This window comes from Pleurodeles waltl, chromosome 6, assembly GCF_031143425.1.
Source record: "Pleurodeles waltl isolate 20211129_DDA chromosome 6, aPleWal1.hap1.20221129, whole genome shotgun sequence".
In the NCBI taxonomy this organism is placed as follows: Eukaryota; Metazoa; Chordata; class Amphibia; order Caudata; family Salamandridae; genus Pleurodeles; species Pleurodeles waltl.
The window spans coordinates 1,670,450,013-1,670,474,126 of NC_090445.1; the positions used below are offsets into that span (position 1 = coordinate 1,670,450,013).

The window sequence follows — 24,114 nt, forward strand, 5'->3', positions numbered from 1 at the left end:
AGGTGTTCTTTCACAAATAAATTGTACAGCCCATCATAATTACTTACACCACTGCCTTGAATCCAACCATCTAGTGTTTTCACTGAGTAGTCAACAAAGTCAACCCAGGTCTGGCTCGAGGATTTTTGAGCCCCCCTGAACCTAATCCTGTACTCCTCAGTGGAGAATCCAAAGCCCTCAATCAGGGTACCCTTCATGAGGTCATAAGATTCTGCATCTTGTCCAGAGAGTGTGAGGAGTCTATCCCTACACTTTCCTGTGAACATTTCCCAAAGGAGAGCACCCCAGTGAGATCTGTTCACTTTTCTGGTTACACAAGCCCTCTCAAAAGCTGTGAACCATTTGGTGATGTCATCACCATCTTCATATTTAGTTACAATCCCTTTAGGGATTTTCAACATGTCAGGAGAATCTCTGACCCTATTTATATTGCTGCCACCATTGATGGGTCCTAGGCCCATCTCTTGTCTTTCCCTCTCTATGGCTAGGATCTGTCTTTCCAAAGCCAATCTTTTGGCCATCCTGGCTAACTGGATGTCCTCTTCACTGGTGCTATCCTCAGTGATTTCAGAGGTGTTGGTCTCTCCTGTGAGGGAACCAGCATCTCTGACTATTATTTTTGGAGTCAGGGTTTGAGGGACCCTGTTCTCCCTAGATAGGACTGGTAGGGGGGAATTGTCCTCCAAGTCACTATCCTCTTCCTCTGAGTTGCCACCCTCAGAGGGGTTGGCCTTTTCAAACTCTGCCAAAAGCTCCTGGAGCTGTATTTTGGTAGGTTTGGGGCCCATTGTTATTTTCTTTATTTTACAGAGTGACCTTAGCTCCCTCATCTTAAGATGGAGGTAAGGTGTGGTGTCGAGTTCCACCACAGTCACATCTGTGCTAGACATTTTGCTTCTAAAAGTTGGAATACTTTTTAAGAATCTACAACTGGTTCTAGAATCTAATTCAAACTTTTACAAACTTTTAAACTCTAAAAGAAATGCTAAACAGGGACTTAACACACAAGGCCCTAGCAGGACTTTTAAGAATTTAGAAAACTTTTCAAATTGCAAAAATCAATTTCTAATGACAATTTTGGAATTTGTCGTGTGATCAGGTATTGGCTGAGTAGTCCAGCAAATGCAAAGTCTTGTACCCCACCGCTGATCCACCAATGTAGGAAGTTGGCTCTGTATGTGCTATTTCAAAGTAAGGAATAGCATGCACAGAGTCCAAGGGTTCCCCTTAGAGGTAAAATAGTGGTAAAAATAGATAATACTAATGCTCTATTTTGTGGTAGTGTGGTCGAGCAGTAGGCTTATCCAAGGAGTAGTGTTAAGCATTTGTTGTACATACACATAGACAATAAATGAGGTACACACACTCAGAGACAAATCCAGCCAATAGGTTTTTGTATAGAAAAATATCTTTTCTTAGTTTATTTTAAGAACCACAGGTTCAAATTCTACATGTAATATCTCATTCGAAAGGTATTGCAGGTAAGTACTTTAGGAACTTCAAATCATCAAAATTGCATGTATACTTTTCAAGTTATTGACAAATAGCTGTTTTAAAAGTGGACACAGTGCAATTTTCACAGTTCCTAGGGGAGGTAAGTATTGGTTAGGTTAACCAGGTAAGTAAGACACTTACAGGGCTTAGTTCTTGGTCCAAGGTAGCCCACCGTTGGGGGTTCAGAGCAACCCCAAAGTCACCACTCCAGCAGCGCAGGGCCGGTCAGGTGCAGAGTTCAAAGTGGTGCCCAAAACGCATAGGCTAGAATGGAGAGAAGGGGGTGCCCCGGTTCCGGTCTGCTTGCAGGTAAGTACCCGCGTCTTCGGAGGGCAGACCAGGGGGGTTTTGTAGGGCACCGGGGGGGACACAAGTCCACACAGAAATTTCACCCTCAGCAGCGCGGGGGCGGCCGGGTGCAGTGTAGAAACAAGCGTCGGGTTTGTAATGTTAGTCTATGAGAGATCTCGGGATCTCTTCAGCGCTGCAGGCAGGCAAGGGGGGGATTCCTCGGGGAAACCTCCACTTGGGCAAGGGAGAGGGACTCCTGGGGGTCACTTCTCCAGTGAAAGTCCGGTCCTTCAGGTCCTGGGGGCTGCGGGTGCAGGGTCTCTCCCAGGCGTCGGGACTTTAGGTTCAAAGAGTCGCGGTCAGGGGAAGCCTCGGGATTCCCTCTGCAGGCGGCGCTGTGGGGGCTCAGGGGGGACAGGTTTTGGTACTCACAGTATCAGAGTAGTCCTGGGGTCCCTCCTGAGGTGTTGGATCGCCACCAGCCGAGTCGGGGTCGCCGGGTGCAGTGTTGCAAGTCTCACGCTTCTTGCGGGGAGCTTGCAGGGTTCTTTAAAGCTGCTGGAAACAAAGTTGCAGCTTTTCTTGGAGCAGGTCCGCTGTCCTCGGGAGTTTCTTGTCTTTTCGAAGCAGGGGCAGTCCTCAGAGGATGTCGAGGTCGCTGGTCCCTTCGGAAGGCGTCGCTGGAGCAGGATCTTTGGAAGGCAGGAGACAGGCCGGTGAGTTTCTGGAGCCAAGGCAGTTGTCGTCTTCTGGTCTTCCGCTGCAGGGGTTTTCAGCTGGGCAGTCCTTCTTCTTGTTGCAGGAATCTAATTTTCTAGGGTTCAGGGTAGCCCTTAAATACTAAATTTAAGGGCGTGTTTAGGTCTGGGGGGTTAGTAGCCAATGGCTACTAGCCCTGAGGGTGGGTACACCCTCTTTGTGCCTCCTCCCAAGGGGAGGGGGTCACAATCCTAACCCTATTGGGGGAATCCTCCATCTGCAAGATGGAGGATTTCTAAAAGTCAGAGTCACCTCAGCTCAGGACACCTTAGGGGCTGTCCTGACTGGCCAGTGACTCCTCCTTGTTTTTCTCATTATTTTCTCCGGCCTTGCCGCCAAAAGTGGGGCCTGGCCGGAGGGGGCGGGCAACTCCACTAGCTGGAGTGTCCTGCTGGGTTGGCACAAAGGAGGTGAGCCTTTGAGGCTCACCGCCAGGTGTGACAATTCCTGCCTGGGAGAGGTGTTAGCATCTCCACCCAGTGCAGGCTTTGTTACTGGCCTCAGAGTGACAAAGGCACTCTCCCCATGGGGCCAGCAACATGTCTCGGTTTGTGGCAGGCTGCTAAAACTAGTCAGCCTACACAGATAGTCGGTCAAGTTTCAGGGGGCACCTCTAAGGTGCCCTCTGTGGTGTATTTTACAATAAAATGTACACTGGCATCAGTGTGCATTTATTGTGCTGAGAAGTTTGATACCAAACTTCCCAGTTTTCAGTGTAGCCATTATGGTGCTGTGGAGTTCGTGTTTGACAGACTCCCAGACCATATACTCTTATGGCTACCCTGCACTTACAATGTCTAAGGTTTTGTTTAGACACTGTAGGGGTACCATGCTCATGCACTGGTACCCTCACCTATGGTATAGTGCACCCTGCCTTAGGGCTGTAAGGCCTGCTAGAGGGGTGTCTTACCTATACTGCATAGGCAGTGAGAGGCTGGCATGGCACCCTGAGGGGAGTGCCATGTCGACTTACTCGTTTTGTCCTCACTAGCACACACAAGCTGGCAAGCAGTGTGTCTGTGCTGAGTGAGAGGTCTCCAGGGTGGCATAAGACATGCTGCAGCCCTTAGAGACCTTCTCTGGCATCAGGGCCCTTGGTACTAGAAGTACCAGTTACAAGGGACTTATCTGGATGCCAGGGTCTGCCAATTGTGGATACAAAAGTACAGGTTAGGGAAAGAACACTGGTGCTGGGGCCTGGTTAGCAGGCCTCAGCACACTTTCAATTGTAAACATAGCATCAGCAAAGGCAAAAAGTCAGGGGGCAACCATGCCAAGGAGGCATTTCCTTACACCCTCTCAGTGCCTTCCTGGTAAAGGACAAATTCAAGATGCTCATGCTAGCCCAGGTCCCGTTTGCCCCAGCCCCTGAGACTGGAGATGACATGGGCCTGCAGGATGCTTAGGTTTGCAACATTTGTGTCTGCCAACTCCCTTTGTGACCCCATACTGGGACATGAACATAGTTCTCAGTTCTTTTATGTGCACCACTTTTGAGCCACTGCACAGTTGTGACTTGAGATTTTTGACATTGAAAAATGTCTTTCGCATCAGCATATCATTGCTAGACATGTGACCGAATTGCAGGCCCTTTCGTTTGAACCCACCTTATACAACATTATTTTGGGATAAATTTGTGTTAAGGACCAGAACATCCTTTCTACCAAAAGTGGTCACTCCATTTCATGTCTGGCAGGCTATCACCTTTCTGTCAGTCTTTGCCCTCATATATCACTCTAATGAGAAAGAGAAACTTCACCATTTGAACCCCAAGAGTACACTAAGCATTTATATTGATGAAACCAAGGATGGTTTGGTGAACGTTCAAATCTTTGTGGGTTTCTCTGGGGTTGCTCCATTTGCACCCAAATCTTGTTTGAATGTGCAAGATTCTAAATGTCCGCAATTGTCAAAGGAGGTGGGGGCAGTATTTGGGTCATACTGGCCATATTATCACCTGTGTGCATCTCTCGGGAGGAAGACATTATGACACGTAATGATCTATTCGTAGCATGTTTTGGCTGTAGATACACATGCTATGCACACCCCTTGCCATCAAGTGTTGGTCCCAGGCTCTGCAACTTGGTTTTCTCGAGGTAGTCTTCTATGGTCAACATTGTGCATCGTATCTCCTCCTCGAGGCAATGCACATGTTCAGCGGCTCGTTTGTTCGATTATTTATTTCCGCCATTGGGTTTGGATGGCTTGCGCAGAGCTCTCTGAGTTTAAACACCCATGCCACCTACGGACGCGTAACAAATTCAATAGATTGGAAATGTACATCTAAATGGTACACACAGCTCCTGCGACCACTGGAACAATGTAGGAGTCAGTTGTAAAAGTCAGACGGAGCAGCCAACTTCAACATCGTAGCCCTCCATACCTGTCGAGAATGTTCATCCTCGAATTATGGAGGCTACAAAGGACAGTCTATTTAGAAAGTGTCCTTGGTGCTGGGCGAATTAAGCCTATTCAGACACCCACAATGTCTGTAACCGGTCTGTCGTCGGAGCAGACCGGATGGTAGACTGGCTTACAACATGGAGATGGCAATGGAGGCAGAGTTCTCCCCAGAGGGAGCCCACCAGCTTCACACCAGCGCGGTTGAGATAGACGCTGATGTCGCAGCCAGAAAGGGGTACGTTGTTGCCAGCCCTCACTACGTCGCCTCCAGTGAGGGAGAGGAGTCTGATTTGCAGGTCGAGGACACTATGCACCAACCCCCGCAACCAGGGTAAGGGCCCAGAATGAGAATGGCACCAAGGGCCCTGAGCACAATTGACCCACCCCATTTTAAAGAAGATCCTACATGAACCTCCCCCTCAATGCTGCAGTGCACCACAGCCCTCGGGTTCTGGTTGACATCTAAAGAGCGCTTCGTAGCCGAGACAGGATGAGAACATTGTCGATCCCAAACAAGCTTCAAGGCCTAAGGAGGGGCATGGAACAGACACTAGGCCAACATTATTCCCACAACATCCATCAACCTCAGCACACACATCGCACCAACAAAACACCTAAGTCATGCGTCGGAACCAACCAAGCAATCTGGCTCGAGCCACAGGGAATTGAAGCACTCCTACTCTCAACAAAGACAAAAGACAATGGGCACTCTTCAACATCGAAAAAAAACGTTGGCTTCAACAACACCAAAGGCAAAAACACCTTTCACAGTAATCACAACATTGCCAGAGAAACAAGGCAAGACACCACAAAAAACATACTGCAGGAAGAGGGTAATGTTTTTAAAGGCTTTCAAAAATTCTAGCAAAAGTAGGGTAATAAACAGAATTCCTAGAGATAAGGTCAGGACTTTGATGTTCCACAACCACTACCAAAAAGAGTGGTGGCAGTGCATAAGGCCACAAGCCACATGCCATTAGGTCAACCGCTATCACCACTCACAAGGTCACCCTCACCCACTCAAGAAGCGGAGGGAGAATTCAGCTCTGAGCATGAGGCTTATAACTCTGCCCAGACCCGTGGAATGACTGATGTTGTATTTCATATACTGACACAGAACCGCTTGTCCCAGCTAAAGCATCCCTACCTGATGGCACCTCTTTGTATCATAATGTGATACAAAGGGGAGCAGAATATCACAAATTGCCAATGCGGATTACAGAGGAGGAAAGAGATTTCCTGGTAGAAACTCCTTCCAGAACGGACACACAGTTCAGTATCTACCAACGAAAGGCTCTATGCTGAAAGTATCCGAAGACATTTTAAAGACCAAGTAAAACCAAGGGTAGTTACACCCAGAATTTGAAGAAAATACATGGCTCCATTCCTTGAGAAAAACAAATTGCAGAGTCTGGGTCCAACAGTAGATGGCAGGAGTGTGCATAACATGTGAAACTGCAGCACTACACGCTACAAATAGTTACCTGGTAAGTAACATACTCCTTCAATTGGATACTCTGTCGATACATATATTACTCATGACTCTCCTACCTTCCCGTTGTGGGAACTTGGCTTTTTTCCATCTAAAACGTCCCAATCTAGAGATCTACACACTGGCCATGCCATTCTGCAGTTAGGCTCTGCTTCAGATGGCATGAACAGCCTAAGAAATCAGCAGACTTCTGTAAGGAAATGCCTCCTTGGCATGGTTGCCCCCTGACTTTTTGCCTTTGCTGATGCTATGTTTACAATTGAAAGTGTGCTGAGGCCTGCTAACCAGGCCCCAGCACCAGTGTTCTTTCCCTAACCTGTACTTTTGTATCCACAATTGGCAGACCCTGGCATCCAGATAAGTCCCTTGTAACTGGTACTTCTAGTACCAAGGGCCCTGATGCCAAGGAAGGTCTCTAAGGGCTGCAGCATGTCTTATGCCACCCTGGAGACCTCTCACTCAGCACAGACACACTGCTTGCCAGCTTGTGTGTGCTAGTGAGGACAAACCGAGTAAGTCGACATGGCACTCCCCTCAGGGTGCCATGCCAGCCTCTCACTGCCTATGCAGTATAGGTAAGACACCCCTCTAGCAGGCCTTACAGCCCTAAGGCAGGGTGCACTATACCATAGGTGAGGGTACCAGTGCATGAGCATGGTACCCCTACAGTGTCTAAACAAAACCTTAGACATTGTAAGTGCAGGGTAGCCATAAGAGTATATGGTCTGGGAGTTTGTCAAACACGAACTCCACAGCACCATAATGGCTACACTGAAAACTGGGAAGTTTGGTATCAAACTTCTCAGCACAATAAATGCACACTGATGCCAGTGTGCATTTTATTGTAAAATACACCCCAGAGGGCACCTTAGAGGTGCCCCCTGAAACTTAACCGACTATCTGTGTAGGCTGACTAGTTTTAGCAGCCTGCCACAAACCGAGACATGTTGCTGGCCCCATGGGGAGAGTGCCTTTGTCACTCTGAGGCCAGTAACAAAGCCTGCACTGGGTGGAGATGCTAACACCTCCCCCAGGCAGGAATTGTCACACCTGGCGGTGAGCCTCAGAGGCTCACCTCCTTTGTGCCAACCCAGCAGGACACTCCAGCTAGTGGAGTTGCCCGCCCCCTCCGGCCCGGCCCCCACTTTTGGCGGCAAGGCCGGAGAAAATAATGAGAATAACCAGGAGGAGTCACTGGCCAGTCAGGACAGCCCCTAAGGTGTCCTGAGCTGAGGTGACTCTAACTTTTAGAAATCCTCCATCTTGCAGATGGAGGATTCCCCCAATAGGGTTAGGATTGTGACCCCCTCCCCTTGGGAGGAGGCACAAAGAGGGTGTACCCACCCTCAGGGCTAGTAGCCATTGGCTACTAACCCCCCAGACCTAAACACGCCCTTAAATTTAGTATTTAAGGGCTACCCTGAACCCTAGAAAATTAGATTCCTGCAACTACAAGAAGAAGGACTGCCTAGCTGAAAACCCCTGCAGCGGAAGACCAGAAGACGACAACTGCCTTGGCTCCAGAAACTCACCGGCCTGTCTCCTGCCTTCCAAAGATCCTGCTCCAGCGACGCCTTCCAAAGGGACCAGCGACCTCGACATCCTCTGAGGACTGCCCCTGCTTCGAAAAGACAAGAAACTCCCGAGGACAGCGGACCTGCTCCAAGAAAAGCTGCAACTTCGTTTCCAGCAGCTTTAAAGAACCCTGCAAGCTCCCCGCAAGAAGCGTGAGACTTGCAACACTGCACCCGGCGACCCCGACTCGGCTGGTGGCGATCCAACACCTCAGGAGGGACCCCAGGACTACTCTGATACTGTGAGTACCAAAACCTGTCCCCCCTGAGCCCCCACAGCGCCGCCTGCAGAGGGAATCCCGAGGCTTCCCCTGACCGCGACTCTTTGAACCTAAAGTCCCGACGCCTGGGAGAGACCCTGCACCCGCAGCCCCCAGGACCTGAAGGACCGGACTTTCACTGGAGAAGTGACCCCCAGGAGTCCCTCTCCCTTGCCCAAGTGGAGGTTTCCCCGAGGAACCCCCCCCTTGCCTGCCTGCAGCGCTGAAGAGATCCCGAGATCTCTCATAGACTAACATTGCAAACCCGACGCTTGTTTCTACACTGCACCCGGCCGCCCCCGCGCTGCTGAGGGTGAAATTTCTGTGTGGGCTTGTGTCCCCCCCGGTGCCCTACAAAACCCCCCTGGTCTGCCCTCCGAAGACGCGGGTACTTACCTGCAAGCAGACCGGAACCGGGGCACCCCCTTCTCTCCATTCTAGCCTATGTGTTTTGGGCACCACTTTGAACTCTGCACCCGACCGGCCCTGAGCTGCTGGTGTGGTGACTTTGGGGCTGCTCTGAACCCCCAACGGTGGGCTACCTGGGACCAAGAACTAAGCCCTGTAAGTGTCTTACTTACCTGGTTAATCTAACAAATACTTACCTCCCCTAGGAACTGTGAAAATTGCACTAAGTGTCCACTTTTAAAACAGCTATTTGCGAATAACTTGAAAAGTATACATGCAATTTTGATGATTTGAAGTTCCTAAAGTACTTACCTGCAATACCTTTCGAATGAGATATTACATGTAGAATTTGAACCTGTGGTTCCTACAATAAACTAAGAAAAGATATTTTTCTATATAAAAACCTATTGGCTGGATTTGTCTCTGAGTGTGTGTACCTCATTTATTGTCTATGTGTATGTACAACAAATGCTTAACACTACTCCTTGGATAAGCCTACTGCTCGACCACACTACCACAAAATAGAGCATTAGTATTATCTATTTTTACCACTATTTTACCTCTAAGGGGAACCCTTGGACTCTGTGCATGCTATTCCTTACTTTGAAATAGCACATACAGAGCCAACTTCCTACATTGGTGGATCAGCGGTGGGGTACAAGACTTTGCATTTGCTGGACTACTCAGCCAATACCTGATCACACGACAAATTCCAAAATTGTCATTAGAAATTGATTTTTGCAATTTGAAAAGTTTTCTAAATTCTTAAAAGACCTGCTAGGGCCTTGTGTTAGATCCTGTTTAGCATTTCTTTTAGAGTTTAAAAGTTTGTAAAAGTTTGAATTAGATTCTAGAACCAGTTGTAGATTCTTAAAAAGTATTCCAACTTTTAGAAGCAAAATGTCTAGCACAGATGTGACTGTGGTGGAACTCGACACCACACCTTACCTCCATCTTAAGATGAGGGAGCTAAGGTCACTCTGTAAAATAAAGAAAATAACAATGGGCCCCAAACCTACCAAAATACAGCTCCAGGAGCTTTTGGCAGAGTTTGAAAAGGCCAACCCCTCTGAGGGTGGCAACTCAGAGGAAGAGGATAGTGACTTGGAGGAAAATTCCCCCCTACCAATCCTATCTAGGGAGAACAGGGTCCCTCAAACCCTGACTCCAAAAATAATAGTCAGAGATGCTGGTTCCCTCACAGGAGAGACCAACACCTCTGAAATCACTGAGGATAGCCCCAGTGAAGAGGACATCCAGTTAGCCAGGATGGCCAAAAGATTGGCTTTGGAAAGACAGATCCTAGCCATAGAGAGGGAAAGACAAGAGATGGGCCTAGGACCCATCAATGGTGGCAGCAACATAAATAGGGTCAGAGATTCTCCTGACATGTTGAAAATCCCTAAAGGGATTGTAACTAAATATGAAGATGGTGATGACATCACCAAATGGTTCACAGCTTTTGAGAGGGCTTGTGTAACCAGAAAAGTGAACAGATCTCACTGGGGTGCTCTCCTTTGGGAAATGTTCACAGGAAAGTGTAGGGATAGACTCCTCACACTCTCTGGACAAGATGCAGAATCTTATGACCTCATGAAGGGTACCCTGATTGAGGGCTTTGGATTCTCCACTGAGGAGTACAGGATTAGGTTCAGGGGGGCTCAAAAATCCTCGAGCCAGACCTGGGTTGACTTTGTTGACTACTCAGTGAAAACACTAGATGGTTGGATTCAAGGCAGTGGTGTAAGTAATTATGATGGGCTGTACAATTTATTTGTGAAAGAACACCTGTTAAGTAATTGTTTCAATGATAAACTGCATCAGCATCTGGTAGACCTAGGACCAATTTCTCCCCAAGAATTGGGAAAGAAGGCGGACCATTGGGTCAAGACAAGGGTGTCCAAGACTTCAACAGGGGGTGACCAAAAGAAAGGGGTCACAAAGACTCCCCAGGGGAAGGGTGATGAGACAACCAAAACTAAAAATAGTAAAGAGTCTTCTACAGGCCCCCAAAAACCTGCACAGGAGGGTGGGCCCAGAGCCTCTTCACAAAACAATGGGTACAAGGGTAAAAACTTTGATCCCAAAAAGGCCTGGTGTCATAGCTGTAAACAGCATGGACACCAAACTGGAGACAAGGCCTGTCCCAAGAAAGGTTCCACTCCAAACTCCAATCCAGGTAACACTGGAATGGCTAGTCTCCAAGTGGGATCAACAGTGTGCCCAGAGCAAATCAGGGTCCACACTGAAGCTACTCTAGTCTCTGAGGGTGGGGTGGATTTAGCCACACTAGCTACCTGGCCCCCTAACATGCAAAAATACAGGCAGCAGCTCTTTATTAATGGGACAAGTGTAGAGGGCCTGAGGGATACAGGTGCCAGTGTCACCATGGTGACAGAGAAACTGGTTTCCCCTGGCCAATACCTGACTGGAAAAACTTACACAGTCACCAATGCTGACAATCAGAGAAAAGTACATCCCATGGCAATGGTTACTTTAGAATGGGGAGGGGTCAATGGCCTGAAACAGGTGGTGGTCTCCTCAAACATCCCAGTGGACTGTCTGCTTGGAAATGACCTGGAGTCCTCAGCATGGGCTGAGGTAGAACTAAAAACCCATGCAGCAATGCTGGGTATCCCTGAACTGGTGTGTGTGAAAACAAGAGCACAGTGCAAGGCACAGGGTGAACAAGTAGAGCTGGAGTCTGGAAGAATGGCCCAGCCTACCAAGAGGAAAGGAAAGTCAGTTGGGAAACCAACTGCAACACAGCAAAAGAAAGGGAACCTCTCTTCTCAGGAAGAAGTTCTGCCCTCTGAGGGAACTGAGCCTTTGGAGCTTGAGCCTTATCAGGTTGAGCTCTTAGGCCCAGGGGGACCCTCAAGGGAGGAGCTGTGTAAGGGACAAGAAACCTGTCCCTCTCTTGAAGGCCTTAGGCAGCAAGCTGCTGAAGAGTCCAAAGGCAAGAAAAATGGAACGCATAGGGTCTATTGGGAAGATGGACTCCTGTACACTGAGGCCAGAGACCCCAAACCTGGTGCCACTAGGAGAGTGGTAGTGCCTCAGCTGTTCAGGAAGTTCATCCTAACATTGGCCCATGACATTCCCCTTGCTGGACATTTGGGACAAACCAAGACGTGGGAGAGGTTAGTCAACCACTTCTACTGGCCCAATATGTCCAACATGGTTAAGGAGTTTTGCCTCTCCTGCCCCACCTGTCAAGCCAGTGGTAAGACAGGTGGGCATCCAAAGGCCCCCCTCATTCCACTTCCAGTGGTGGGGGTTCCCTTTGAAAGAGTGGGTGTGGACATAGTTGGTCCACTAGAACCTCCCACAGCCTCAGGAAATATGTATATCCTGGTAGTAGTGGATCATGCTACCAGGTATCCTGAAGCTATTCCCCTTAGGTCGACTACTGCCCCTGCAGTAGCCAAGGCCCTCATTGGTATCTTTACCAGAGTGGGTTTCCCTAAGGAGGTGGTGTCTGACAGAGGTACCAACTTCATGTCAGCATACCTAAAGCACATGTGGAATGAGTATGGGGTGACTTATAAATTCACTACACCATACCATCCACAAACTAATGGCTTAGTTGAGAGATTCAACAAGACATTAAAGGGCATGATCATGGGGCTCCCAGAAAAACTCAAAAGGAGATGGGATGTCCTCTTGCCATGTCTGCTTTTCGCTTACAGAGAGGTGCCACAGAAGGGAGTAGGATTCTCACCCTTTGAACTTCTGTTTGGTCATCCTGTAAGGGGACCACTTGCCCTTGTTAAAGAAGGCTGGGAGAGACCTCTCCATGAGCCTAAACAGGACATAGTGGACTATGTACTTGGCCTTCGCTCTAGAATGGCAGAGTACATGGAAAAGGCAACCAAAAACCTTGAGGCCAGCCAACAGCTCCAGAAGTTTTGGTATGACCAAAAGGCTGCACTGGTTGAGTTCCAACCGGGGCAGAAAGTCTGGGTTCTGGAGCCTGTGGCTCCCAGGGCACTCCAGGACAAATGGAGTGGCCCTTACCCAGTACTAGAAAGGAAGAGTCAGGTCACCTACCTGGTGGACCTGGGCACAAGCAGGAGCCCCAAGAGGGTGATCCATGTAAACCGCCTTAAGCTCTTCCACGACAGGGCTGATGTCAATCTGTTGATGGTAACAGATGAGGATCAGGAGGCAGAGAGTGAACCTCTCCCTGATCTTCTGTCATCAGACCCAAAAGATGGCACAGTAGATGGAGTGATCTACTCAGACACCCTCTCTGGCCAACAGCAAGCTGATTGTAGGAGAGTCCTACTACAGTTTCCTGAACTCTTCTCCTTAACCCCTGGTCAGACACACCTGTGTACCCATGATGTGGACACAGGAGACAGCATGCCTGTCAAGAACAAAATCTTTAGACAATCTGACCATGTTAAGGAAAGCATCAAGGTGGAAGTCCACAAGATGCTGGAATTGGGAGTAATTGAGCGCTCTGACAGCCCCTGGGCTAGCCCAGTGGTCTTAGTCCCCAAACCTCACACCAAAGATGGAAAGAAAGAGATGAGGTTTTGTGTGGACTACAGAGGGCTCAATTCTGTCACCAAGACAGATGCTCATCCAATTCCAAGAGCTGATGAGCTCATTGATAAATTAGGTGCTGCCAAATTTCTAAGTACCTTTGACTTGACAGCAGGGTACTGGCAAATAAAAATGGCACCTGGAGCAAAAGAAAAGACAGCATTCTCCACACCTGATGGGCATTATCAGTTTACTGTTATGCCCTTTGGTTTAAAGAATGCCCCTGCCACCTTCCAAAGGTTGGTGAATCAAGTCCTTGCTGGCTTGGAGTCCTTTAGCACAGCTTATCTTGATGATATTGCTGTCTTTAGCTCCACCTGGCAGGATCACCTGGTCCACCTGAGGAAGGTTTTGAAGGCTCTGCAATCTGCAGGCCTCTCTATCAAGGCATCCAAATGCCAGATAGGGCAGGGAACTGTGGTTTACTTGGGACACCTTGTAGGTGGAGGCCAAGTTCAGCCACTCCAACCCAAGATCCAGACTATTCTGGACTGGGTAGCTCCAAAAACCCAGACTCAAGTCAGGGCATTCCTTGGCTTGACTGGGTACTACAGGAGGTTTGTGAAGGGATATGGATCCATTGTGACAGCCCTCACTGAACTCACCTCCAAGAAAATGCCCAAGAAAGTAAACTGGACTGTGGAATGCCAACAGGCCTTTGACACCCTGAAACAGGCAATGTGCTCAGCACCAGTTCTCAAAGCTCCAGATTATTCTAAGCAGTTCATTGTGCAGACTGATGCCTCTGAACATGGGATAGGGGCAGTTTTGTCCCAAACAAATGATGATGGCCTTGACCAGCCTGTTGCTTTCATTAGCAGGAGGTTACTCCCCAGGGAGCAGCGTTGGAGTGCCATTGAGAGGGAGGCCTTTGCTGTGGTTTGGTCCCTGAAGAAGCTGAGACCATACCTCTTTGGGACTCACTTCCTAGTTCAAACTGACCACAGACCTCTCAAATGGCTGATGCAAATGAAAGGTGAAAATCCTAAACTGTTGAGGTGGTCCATCTCCCTACAGGGAATGGACTTTATAGTGGAACACAGACCTGGGACTGCCCATGCCAATGCAGATGGCCTTTCCAGGTTCTTCCACTTAGAAAATGAAGACTCTCTTGGGAAAGGTTAGTCTCATCCTCTTTCGTTTGGGGGGGGGTTGTGTAAGGAAATGCCTCCTTGGCATGGTTGCCCCCTGACTTTTTGCCTTTGCTGATGCTATGTTTACAATTGAAAGGGTGCTGAGGCCTGCTAACCAGGCCCCAGCACCAGTGTTCTTTCCCTAACCTGTACTTTTGTATCCACAATTGGCAGACCCTGGCATCCAGATAAGTCCCTTGTAACTGGTACTTCTAGTACCAAGGGCCCTGATGCCAAGGAAGGTCTCTAAGGGCTGCAGCATGTCTTATGCCACCCTGGAGACCTCTCACTCAGCACAGACACACTGCTTGCCAGCTTGTGTGTGCTAGTGAGGACAAACCGAGTAAGTCGACATGGCACTCCCCTCAGGGTGCCATGCCAGCCTCTCACTGCCTATGCAGTATAGGTAAGACACCCCTCTAGCAGGCCTTACAGCCCTAAGGCAGGGTGCACTATACCATAGGTGAGGGTACCAGTGCATGAGCATGGTACCCCTACAGTGTCTAAACAAAACCTTAGACATTGTAAGTGCAGGGTAGCCATAAGAGTATATGGTCTGGGAGTTTGTCAAACACGAACTCCACAGCACCATAATGGCTACACTGAAAACTGGGAAGTTTGGTATCAAACTTCTCAGCACAATAAATGCACACTGATGCCAGTGTGCATTTTATTGTAAAATACACCCCAGAGGGCACCTTAGAGGTGCCCCCTGAAACTTAACCGACTATCTGTGTAGGCTGACTAGTTTTAGCAGCCTGCCACAAACCGAGACATGTTGCTGGCCCCATGGGGAGAGTGCCTTTGTCACTCTGAGGCCAGTAACAAAGCCTGCACTGGGTGGAGATGCTAACACCTCCCCCAGGCAGGAATTGTCACACCTGGCGGTGAGCCTCAAAGGCTCACCTCCTTTGTGCCAACCCAGCAGGACACTCCAGCTAGTGGAGTTGCCCGCCCCCTCCGGCCCGGCCCCCACTTTTGGCGGCAAGGCCGGAGAAAATAATGAGAATAACCAGGAGGAGTCACTGGACAGTCAGGACAGCCCCTAAGGTGTCCTGAGCTGAGGTGACTCTAACTTTTAGAAATCCTCCATCTTGCAGATGGAGGATTCCCCCAATAGGGTTAGGATTGTGACCCCCTCCCCTTGGGAGGAGGCACAAAGAGGGTGTACCCACCCTCAGGGCTAGTAGCCATTGGCTACTAACCCCCCAGACCTAAACACGCCCTTAAATTTAGTATTTAAGGGCTACCCTGAACCCTAGAAAATTAGATTCCTGCAACTACAAGAAGAAGGACTGCCTAGCTGAAAACCCCTGCAGCGGAAGACCAGAAGACGACAACTGCCTTGGCTCCAGAAACTCACCGGCCTGTCTCCTGCCTTCCAAAGATCCTGCTCCAGCGACGCCTTCCAAAGGGACCAGCGACCTCGACATCCTCTGAGGACTGCCCCTGCTTCGAAAAGACAAGAAACTCCCGAGGACAGCGGACCTGCTCCAAGAAAAGCTGCAACTTCGTTTCCAGCAGCTTTAAAGAACCCTGCAAGCTCCCCGCAAGAAGCGTGAGACTTGCAACACTGCACCCGGCGACCCCGACTCGGCTGGTGGCGATCCAACACCTCAGGAGGGACCCCAGGACTACTCTGATACTGTGAGTACCAAAACCTGTCCCCCCTGAGCCCCCACAGCGCCGCCTGCAGAGGGAATCCCGAGGCTTCCCCTGACCGCGACTCTTTGAACCTAAAGTCCCGACGCCTGGGAGAGACCCTGCACCCGCAGCCCCCAGGACCTGAAGGACCGGACTTTCACTGGAGAAGTGACCCCCAGGAGTCCCTCTCCCTTGCCCAAGTGGAGGTTTCCCCGAGGAACCCCCCCCTTGCCTGCCTGCAGCGCTGAAGAGATCCCGAGATCTCTCATAGACTAACATTGCAAACCCGACGCTTGTTTCTACACTGCACCCGGCCGCCCCCGCGCTGCTGAGGGTGAAATTTCTGTGTGGGCTTGTGTCCCCCCCGGTGCCCTACAAAACCCCCCTGGTCTGCCCTCCGAAGACGCGGGTACTTACCTGCAAGCAGACCGGAACCGGGGCACCCCCTTCTCTCCATTCTAGCCTATGTGTTTTGGGCACCACTTTGAACTCTGCACCCGACCGGCCCTGAGCTGCTGGTGTGGTGACTTTGGGGCTGCTCTGAACCCCCAACGGTGGGCTACCTGGGACCAAGAACTAAGCCCTGTAAGTGTCTTACTTACCTGGTTAATCTAACAAATACTTACCTCCCCTAGGAACTGTGAAAATTGCACTAAGTGTCCACTTTTAAAACAGCTATTTGCGAATAACTTGAAAAGTATACATGCAATTTTGATGATTTGAAGTTCCTAAAGTACTTACCTGCAATACCTTTCGAATGAGATATTACATGTAGAATTTGAACCTGTGGTTCCTAAAATAAACTAAGAAAAGATATTTTTCTATATAAAAACCTATTGGCTGGATTTGTCTCTGAGTGTGTGTACCTCATTTATTGTCTATGTGTATGTACAACAAATGCTTAACACTACTCCTTGGATAAGCCTACTGCTCGACCACACTACCACAAAATAGAGCATTAGTATTATCTATTTTTACCACTATTTTACCTCTAAGGGGAACCCTTGGACTCTGTGCATGCTATTCCTTACTTTGAAATAGCACATACAGAGCCAACTTCCTACAACATCAGAGCGTACTTAAATGGGGCTCCACTCGCCACTTCTGAAGTGGAATGACCTGTGACGCGGAGCCACCTGCTTTGAAGTTTCTGTATTCAGACTGATGCCTGAGGAATATTCACAAGGGGAGGAATCTGTTATTTGATAGAGTATCCACCAGAAAGATCATTACCAAAGTAAGTAACTTTTCACTGCAGCTTTTAATGTATATTTCCAGATTTTATAGTCGTCCTCAAGATAGCCTTTCTTTTCTTTCTTTTAGGAGTTACAGGAAGTGGAGCGGTTCTGTGCACAAGCAACTAAGGCTTCTCGAGACCTTACCAAAGCTGAAGCAGAAATAGAACTACTGCAGAATATTTTAAAAAAGAAGGAGAGGCAGGTAAATGGATTGGAAAATCAGTGAAGGAAGTCTGCTTAACCGGTCCCTTGAGGCTTCTGGCTACATTATGGGATGCTTGTATCTTCCATAAAAAACAAACTAATGGCATGAATGACTTGATACTACAATAGGTTGTACTCCTTGAAGGTTTCAACTAATGATTTAAGAATATTTCTGATCTCGGGAAGATTAACATAAATCTCAGTGCATATGCAGATAAATCCATGTAGATTTCTATAAATATGACTGCTCCAACACGTTTTCCATTGGTGGACAATCCTCTTTGTTATGGGTAATGCATCTTAACTGTTTTCTTCTTTTCTTCACCTCACTCTGAAAATAATTATCCCAGTGTCTAAACTCAATGTTGTCCAGTATTAAGTGTGAAATTAGGTTGAAACACCTATAGGAAATATTTGTGAATGCCCATAAAGTTACACATTTACCACATTGGTCATCCCCTGGTATTCCCTGTGAGCAGCTATGTTCCTACACCTAGCCCTACAGTTATGACCAATAAGGTCTTGTTGTATACTTTATATTGTATGCCTGATTATTTGAGTCTACATGTGACACTTATAAATTTAAGTGCGGCATTTTATGCACCTAACTGACATTTAGGGGCACAGCAATTTCTCTGTACTACGACTTTGCTTTCAAGATGCACTGTTGCTCATATAGCATCGATTCAGGCATTTTACCAAACTGATCCTCATGGCATTGTCATAATAGGCCTTTCTTATTTTTGTTTAGTTCCAGCAGGATGTCGGAAAAGCTGAATCCGGATTGGTCATGTCAAATGTTCAGCAGTTTGAGATTAGCAAGCTGAAACAAACCATGGAAGCACAGAAGTCAGAAATGGACCGCTTGCGACACCTGTTAGACCATGCAAGCGCAGGTGAGGATATGCATTTCAAGAAATGCCATGAGTGAGCTCCCTGTTTCAATTTTCAGTGCCTCAAAATAGTGAAATATTCCCATAAATGGGAGAGGAATGGTAACGGACATTTATAATTCACACATTTGCAATAATGTTTTTCATGCTTTCATTTATGGTTTAAAATTCCAAGTAGTATTAATTAATGTGTACTTCAAATTTTTTTTTTTTAGATGCTCAATGTTATCTTTGACCTGTATCTATACATTAAGCACACGGTGGGTGACATTACATGCATTGACAGTAAACGTAGAAAACTACCTTTTCTGCTTGGCCCCTCAGAATTATTCACCTTAGTTGGACCCTATTTTTGTTGCTTACTTTTTACCCCTACTTTACCATTATTAACCAGGTCGGATTGGCATACCTCTTATTGTTTTTTTTTTTTTTTTTTTTTTTATTGCCTGTAAAACCCTACTGTATGGTACCAAATGTACCCAGGGCATGTAAGTTAATTGCTACTACTAGACTATGGCACCTAAAGTGCCATCACTAAAAGTGGCTGTTCAAACTTGGCTTCTGCCATACCGTTGTAGCCTGAATGTAGCAGTATAAACACTACAGTTAGACCGGTCAAAGTAAGATCTTTTGACAGTATAACACTCTCCTTTTAAAAAAAAAATGTCATCTTTATGTATGCCTTATGGCGGGGTGTATAGTGTTTAAGAGTAGGACAGTGACTACTTCTTGTTTCATTACAGTAGGTCTTGCTCTACTGTGTAGGCAACCAGAGTAAACATTAAAATACTAATGCTGTATCCCTAGAATGGAACTGCTAGAAAAGTAATTACATTTATTTTAAATGGTTATTAACATTCCAATGCAATGGTGAGGATGTGTTTTTATGAGTTATAAGGAAAAGTAACTTTTAGAAAGTTACCTTAACCCTGCCTGACATTGCTGGCGGCTAATTTTCATTGACTCTCCCTCTTCTCCCAGGCAGTAATTAGACTTGAATATGTGTGATACGGCTCACAGTAGCAAACAATAGGCTACTCTGAATGGGCAAAGATGCCTCCTCTGAATACCACAACATATGCAGAGTGGCGGCTGTGGGCATCCTTTTTGACACCACAGTGTCAAATCCTGCTTGAATGCCAACTGATTGACAGGTGTGCTGGGTTCACATCCAGTACCTGGGGCACACTGGCAAGGGAGAGAACAGGATGCCAAGACAATGATGTGAATCCACTATCTGGTTGCTGAAGTACATTGCTTTTGTCCTACCATACCTTTGTCGCTGGGTTTGTTGTGGATATAGTGGCTGCTTCAAACTGTATTTTACTGTTAGATGTGAGAGGGCTTTATGATTAACAAAGTACTTCCCATGCACACACCCAGAGCCGGCCATAGAGCTGGCGGCACTCTGTGCGACAAAGTTTGTTGGTGCCCCCCAGTGACCACCTCCGCTACAGATTCCCTCATTACCCTCCTTTACCAGTACCCCTCAGGTCTCCGTAACCACTCTCTCTCGGATGCATTAAAATTCGTTTTGCAGCGTCACCCATTCCAGTGTAGGGTGTCATAGCACTTTAAATTGCACACACATTACACAGAGACAATCAATCATAAGTGTAAATCAGTGTATAAAACATTTTACATAAGACCGAGCACTACAAGACGTAGGAGTCCTATGTCATCCATACCGGTAGGAGGTAAAGTTTAAAATTGCTTGGTCTAGAGAAGCACAACTCAGAATGTCAAATGTAACTCCATGGTTAGGGGTTCCCTTTAATAATAAGGATTGATTTATACCCAAATAAACCCTTTTTGCAATATTAGAATGATGAAACACTGGGGAAACAAATAATAACACTCTAATCTATTTTGCGGAATGCATGCAGTTCTTTGATAGTTAATAGTTTACTGTTCTATTTTAGCTTATAAAATTTTACAAAAGAACCTTTCTGAAAAAAGCAGTAACCCACTGACCTATTTGCATTATATGAACTTTGTGATCGGCATGGTACATGTTCTCTGCAGGAGGCATTGTATCCCCCTGTGCTACCCTAAAACATCTACTAGAGATAACTCTGAACCCTCTCCAGGCAGGACATTAATCACCAGAGTTAACTTGACATTTTTATTGCTGCCTGGAAATTCCTGGAGACAAGGAATCTGCAGTGGGGGCTTTTAAAACTATAATATACTTGCAAACACAGTGCTCCCTCCCAAAGTCAGCACCCAGTGTGGTGGCACTGGTCGTACCGCCCTAGAGCCAGCCCTGCACACACCCAACCAGTGAGAGCCCCAGTTCAGACTTTCACCATCTTGAAAATGCACAAAGTGGTTTGACCCTGGGAACTTTCCCTCATTGTTTAGTGCATTCTCAGGAGTCATTCCCACCTACGTACTAGTGGCAGGGATAAATTGGCACCTTCAGACTCCCACTTCAGAACACTTTCTAGACCTCTGAGGAATCAGAAGAGGACCCTGCAGGACTGGATGAGTCCCTCTTGTATAGAAGGCAAGGGAGTGGACTACCAAGTGTTATTTTGTTGACGTCCTGAGTGGCAATAGAGAAGCCAGGCGCTGCAAGAGTTCTTTTCCTGGAAGTACTGAACCAGCGACCGACAACTGCCCCTGAACTGTACCTTGCTGTGCCTAAGTACCTCCTTTTAGAACCTCAGGGTCTTTAGAATTGTACTCCTGTGGTGGACTGGGAATTGAAAGACTAAGTCAGAAGGTAAAATGTTTGACCAGGACGAACTTGGTTGGTGTATCTGACTCTCGCTCCATCACGGTCAGCCTCAACTTGTAGCTTAGCTCCCGTCCACTGAGACCCTTGTCTGTCATTAGCACTTTTTATCACTGTATCTACTTAAATCGTTAAAAATTCATCTCTTCAGCACCCTTGTATTGGACTTTTGTCATTTTCATGCAATGTACATTGTACTCTATTGCTTCTAATTCAGTTTTGATTTTATTACTTTTTTGGTTCTGCCGAAATACTTTACATATTGCACATAGTTAAGCCTCTCTGCTTTGTGCTATCACTGTGATAACTACCAGGGGATTGAGGTCAAGTTAATTTAGTGACTTTGAGGGTAGTGCCTGACCAATGGTTGTGATTACTCCTTCAATTCGCCCCCAAATAATTGAAGCAACATTTCACCTAATTCAGGCCAGAGACTAGAAAGGATACTTTTCAGTGCTTTATGTACATATGGGGCCATAATTTTGCAAGTGCAGCACGTCTTGCATTATGTTCATCTTGACACGCCTTTCATTGATAGAAGACAGTGATTCGGAATTTGAATTTTCTTGCGTGTAGTGGTTTGTACTGTAATATCGGTATTCATATTTTTTCCAGATAATGTAGGTGGTATAGACAACCTTCAGCGTGAGATTGAAGCCTTAAGGCATGCCCTGTTTTTCCAGAGTGATTACATCACTGGTATGGCTGATCCATTCAGAAGAAGAGGTTATTGGTACTTTGTGCCCTCACCATCAAAGGTAAGTATATCTTTATGGCATGTGGAGCTATAGATACATATGTTCTGCATACTCCTGTCATCTAATGTTGGGCTCTTTTGTGTGTAACTTCTTTTTTCTTTCAATGCTTTATTGCAATGCTAGATTATGTAGTGGTTTAGTTGAAAGAAAATAAATGTTTTGAGTTCCTTTCTGAAAAGTGTATGCAACGATATATATTTTGAGGGCAATCAATTCCAAAGTCGAGATTTCAAAATGGAAAAAGCTTTCCCTCCATAAAAGGATTTATGTAAAAGGTGCTGAACTGATAGATAAGCTGAAGCCGGGAAAAGTGTACTAGATGGAGAGTATCTTGTGATTCTGGCCTTTAAAATTTCTGGAAACATATCCAGATAGACATTTACATACTAAGGAAAATGTTTTAAAATTAATTCTGTTGTGGATTGACAGCCAGTGTAGCTTGTCTGGGATTTGCTTAGCTTTAGTGAAACACAGTGGTTAATTTGTAAATAAAAAAGTGCTGGTGCCCAAAGCTCTCCTCTGAAACATGCGGCTGCTTCATTTAAAGGTGGGAGCATGGAATACTGAGGCAGCATAATCCTAAAGCCATCTCGGGCCTCTTTAAGCCATTTACAGCCACTCCCTGCCCGTTTAGCTCACTCTTGCAGCTTTCTGCTTTCACTCTTTGTGACGCTTCTTCGTCATTCTTTGCTCCATCTCTCCCATATGTGCCTTTTTCTTGTGTTAAATATCTGATGCAGAAAAATAGGTGCTGGCCCTAAAAAATAAGTGTCTGTGCCCTGCTCTGGAAACTACAGGCTCAAATTAAGCACTGAGTGAAACGAGATGCTGAGACCACTAGCTTTGCTATTGTTGAATTTTTTTATGTTTTGTAGAAGTTATTTGGGCATATCAAGATATAGTACGTTACAGTAGCCTTGTCTGGATGCACTTATTGGCGCTATTGCTGTTCTTATCCCTCCCCTATAGAAATAATTTGTTCAAGATTACCGATGTACAGGGTGCAGACAAACAACGACTTAGACCTGGTTGTTCATTTTGAGCTTGATATCTAGTTTGATATTGAAGGTTCTAACATTAGGACTGGGTTATGGGAAAGGGCCTATAAGCATGCAGTTCAAAGTTTAGAGGTCCATATAGAAGGATTCTTTTCCACTATAAGGATTTATTCTTTTTCCATGTCAGTGTTCAGAGAGTTGTTGTAGTCCATCTCGTTTTTCACATTGCATAGAATCATTTAGAGCATCAGGATTGGGATTGGTTCCTTTGAAACAAAATATTGTCTGCGTATATTAAGAATCTGCATTCCTAGTTTCTGATTAGGTGCCCAAAGTTAGAATTTCAACATACAAAAATTAGGGGAAAAGAATTATGGTAACACCACTGTCAAAAAAGACACTTTCAAATCTATTTTCTAAAAAAAAAAACAAGGAAGTCCAGGGCAATTCCTTTTTACTGCAGCAGTCTAAAGATCAATATGTCCATGATATTAAATGCCGCTTCTAATTCTAAGAAAATTAAGATTCTCATATTGTTTCAATCAGCAGCCATGCAGAGGTCGCAAAGGCAGATTCAGTGCTTTTTGTGGGTCATAAGCCCACTGATGTGCGGTCTAGTAAACTATATTTCTCAGGAAAGATTGATAATTGATTTGTGACCACAATCAATGTTTTTGCTGTGGCTAAAGCTAATGGTGCTATAATTGGGCATAGGATCTGAAATAAAGTCCTGCTTTTAAAAGATAGGTATAACAACTAAGTTTTTCAGTTGAACTCGGACTATGTCAAAATTTAAGTAGATATTATCTGAAGAATGGCCTTTCTTAATTCAAGAATTTCGGGGTAGAAACTTTGGTGGAATTGTATAAATGTGGGAGCCCAATTTCCATTTCATAATAAATTGACCAAGATCATCCAGTGGTAAATTGCACAACGTTTCCAGAGAAACTAAGGAGGGTTTCCTGGCAATAATCTTACTGATAAAATCCGAAGGTCAGACTTGGATAAACTTTTTGAGCTAAATCATCACTGAACTCTTGGAAATTGGGAAGTTGAGGGGAAAGGTTAAAGGTGTTGGTTGGTTCATTAATAATCTTAAAAGTTTCTTTTTGTTTGTTTAGCAGCATCGATTTGATTAGTGTAAAACTCCTTTAATGAAGCATGATTAGTGTTTTGTAAGACATGAGTTTATTTTTATAGCATGCTTTAAGTTCTGGGGTATAGCAGAATCGCCAACTGTTCTTGCATTATCTGACTTCAAGTGTGGCGTT

The 24,114-nt window shown here is 46.3% G+C and overlaps 1 protein-coding gene across 3 annotated transcripts in view; it reads left to right on the forward strand.

Moving 5' to 3' along the window:
- Positions 1-24,114, forward strand: part of CNTRL (centriolin) — a 579,099-nt gene that overhangs the window by 234,746 nt on the left and 320,239 nt on the right. For all 3 annotated transcript variants that reach the window (XM_069241657.1, XM_069241658.1, XM_069241659.1), the window contains 3 exons: positions 17,336-17,452; positions 18,206-18,350; positions 21,703-21,845. In XM_069241657.1, the coding sequence (XP_069097758.1) occupies positions 17,336-17,452; positions 18,206-18,350; positions 21,703-21,845 (405 nt within the window). The remainder of the gene's footprint in view (positions 1-17,335; positions 17,453-18,205; positions 18,351-21,702; positions 21,846-24,114) is intronic.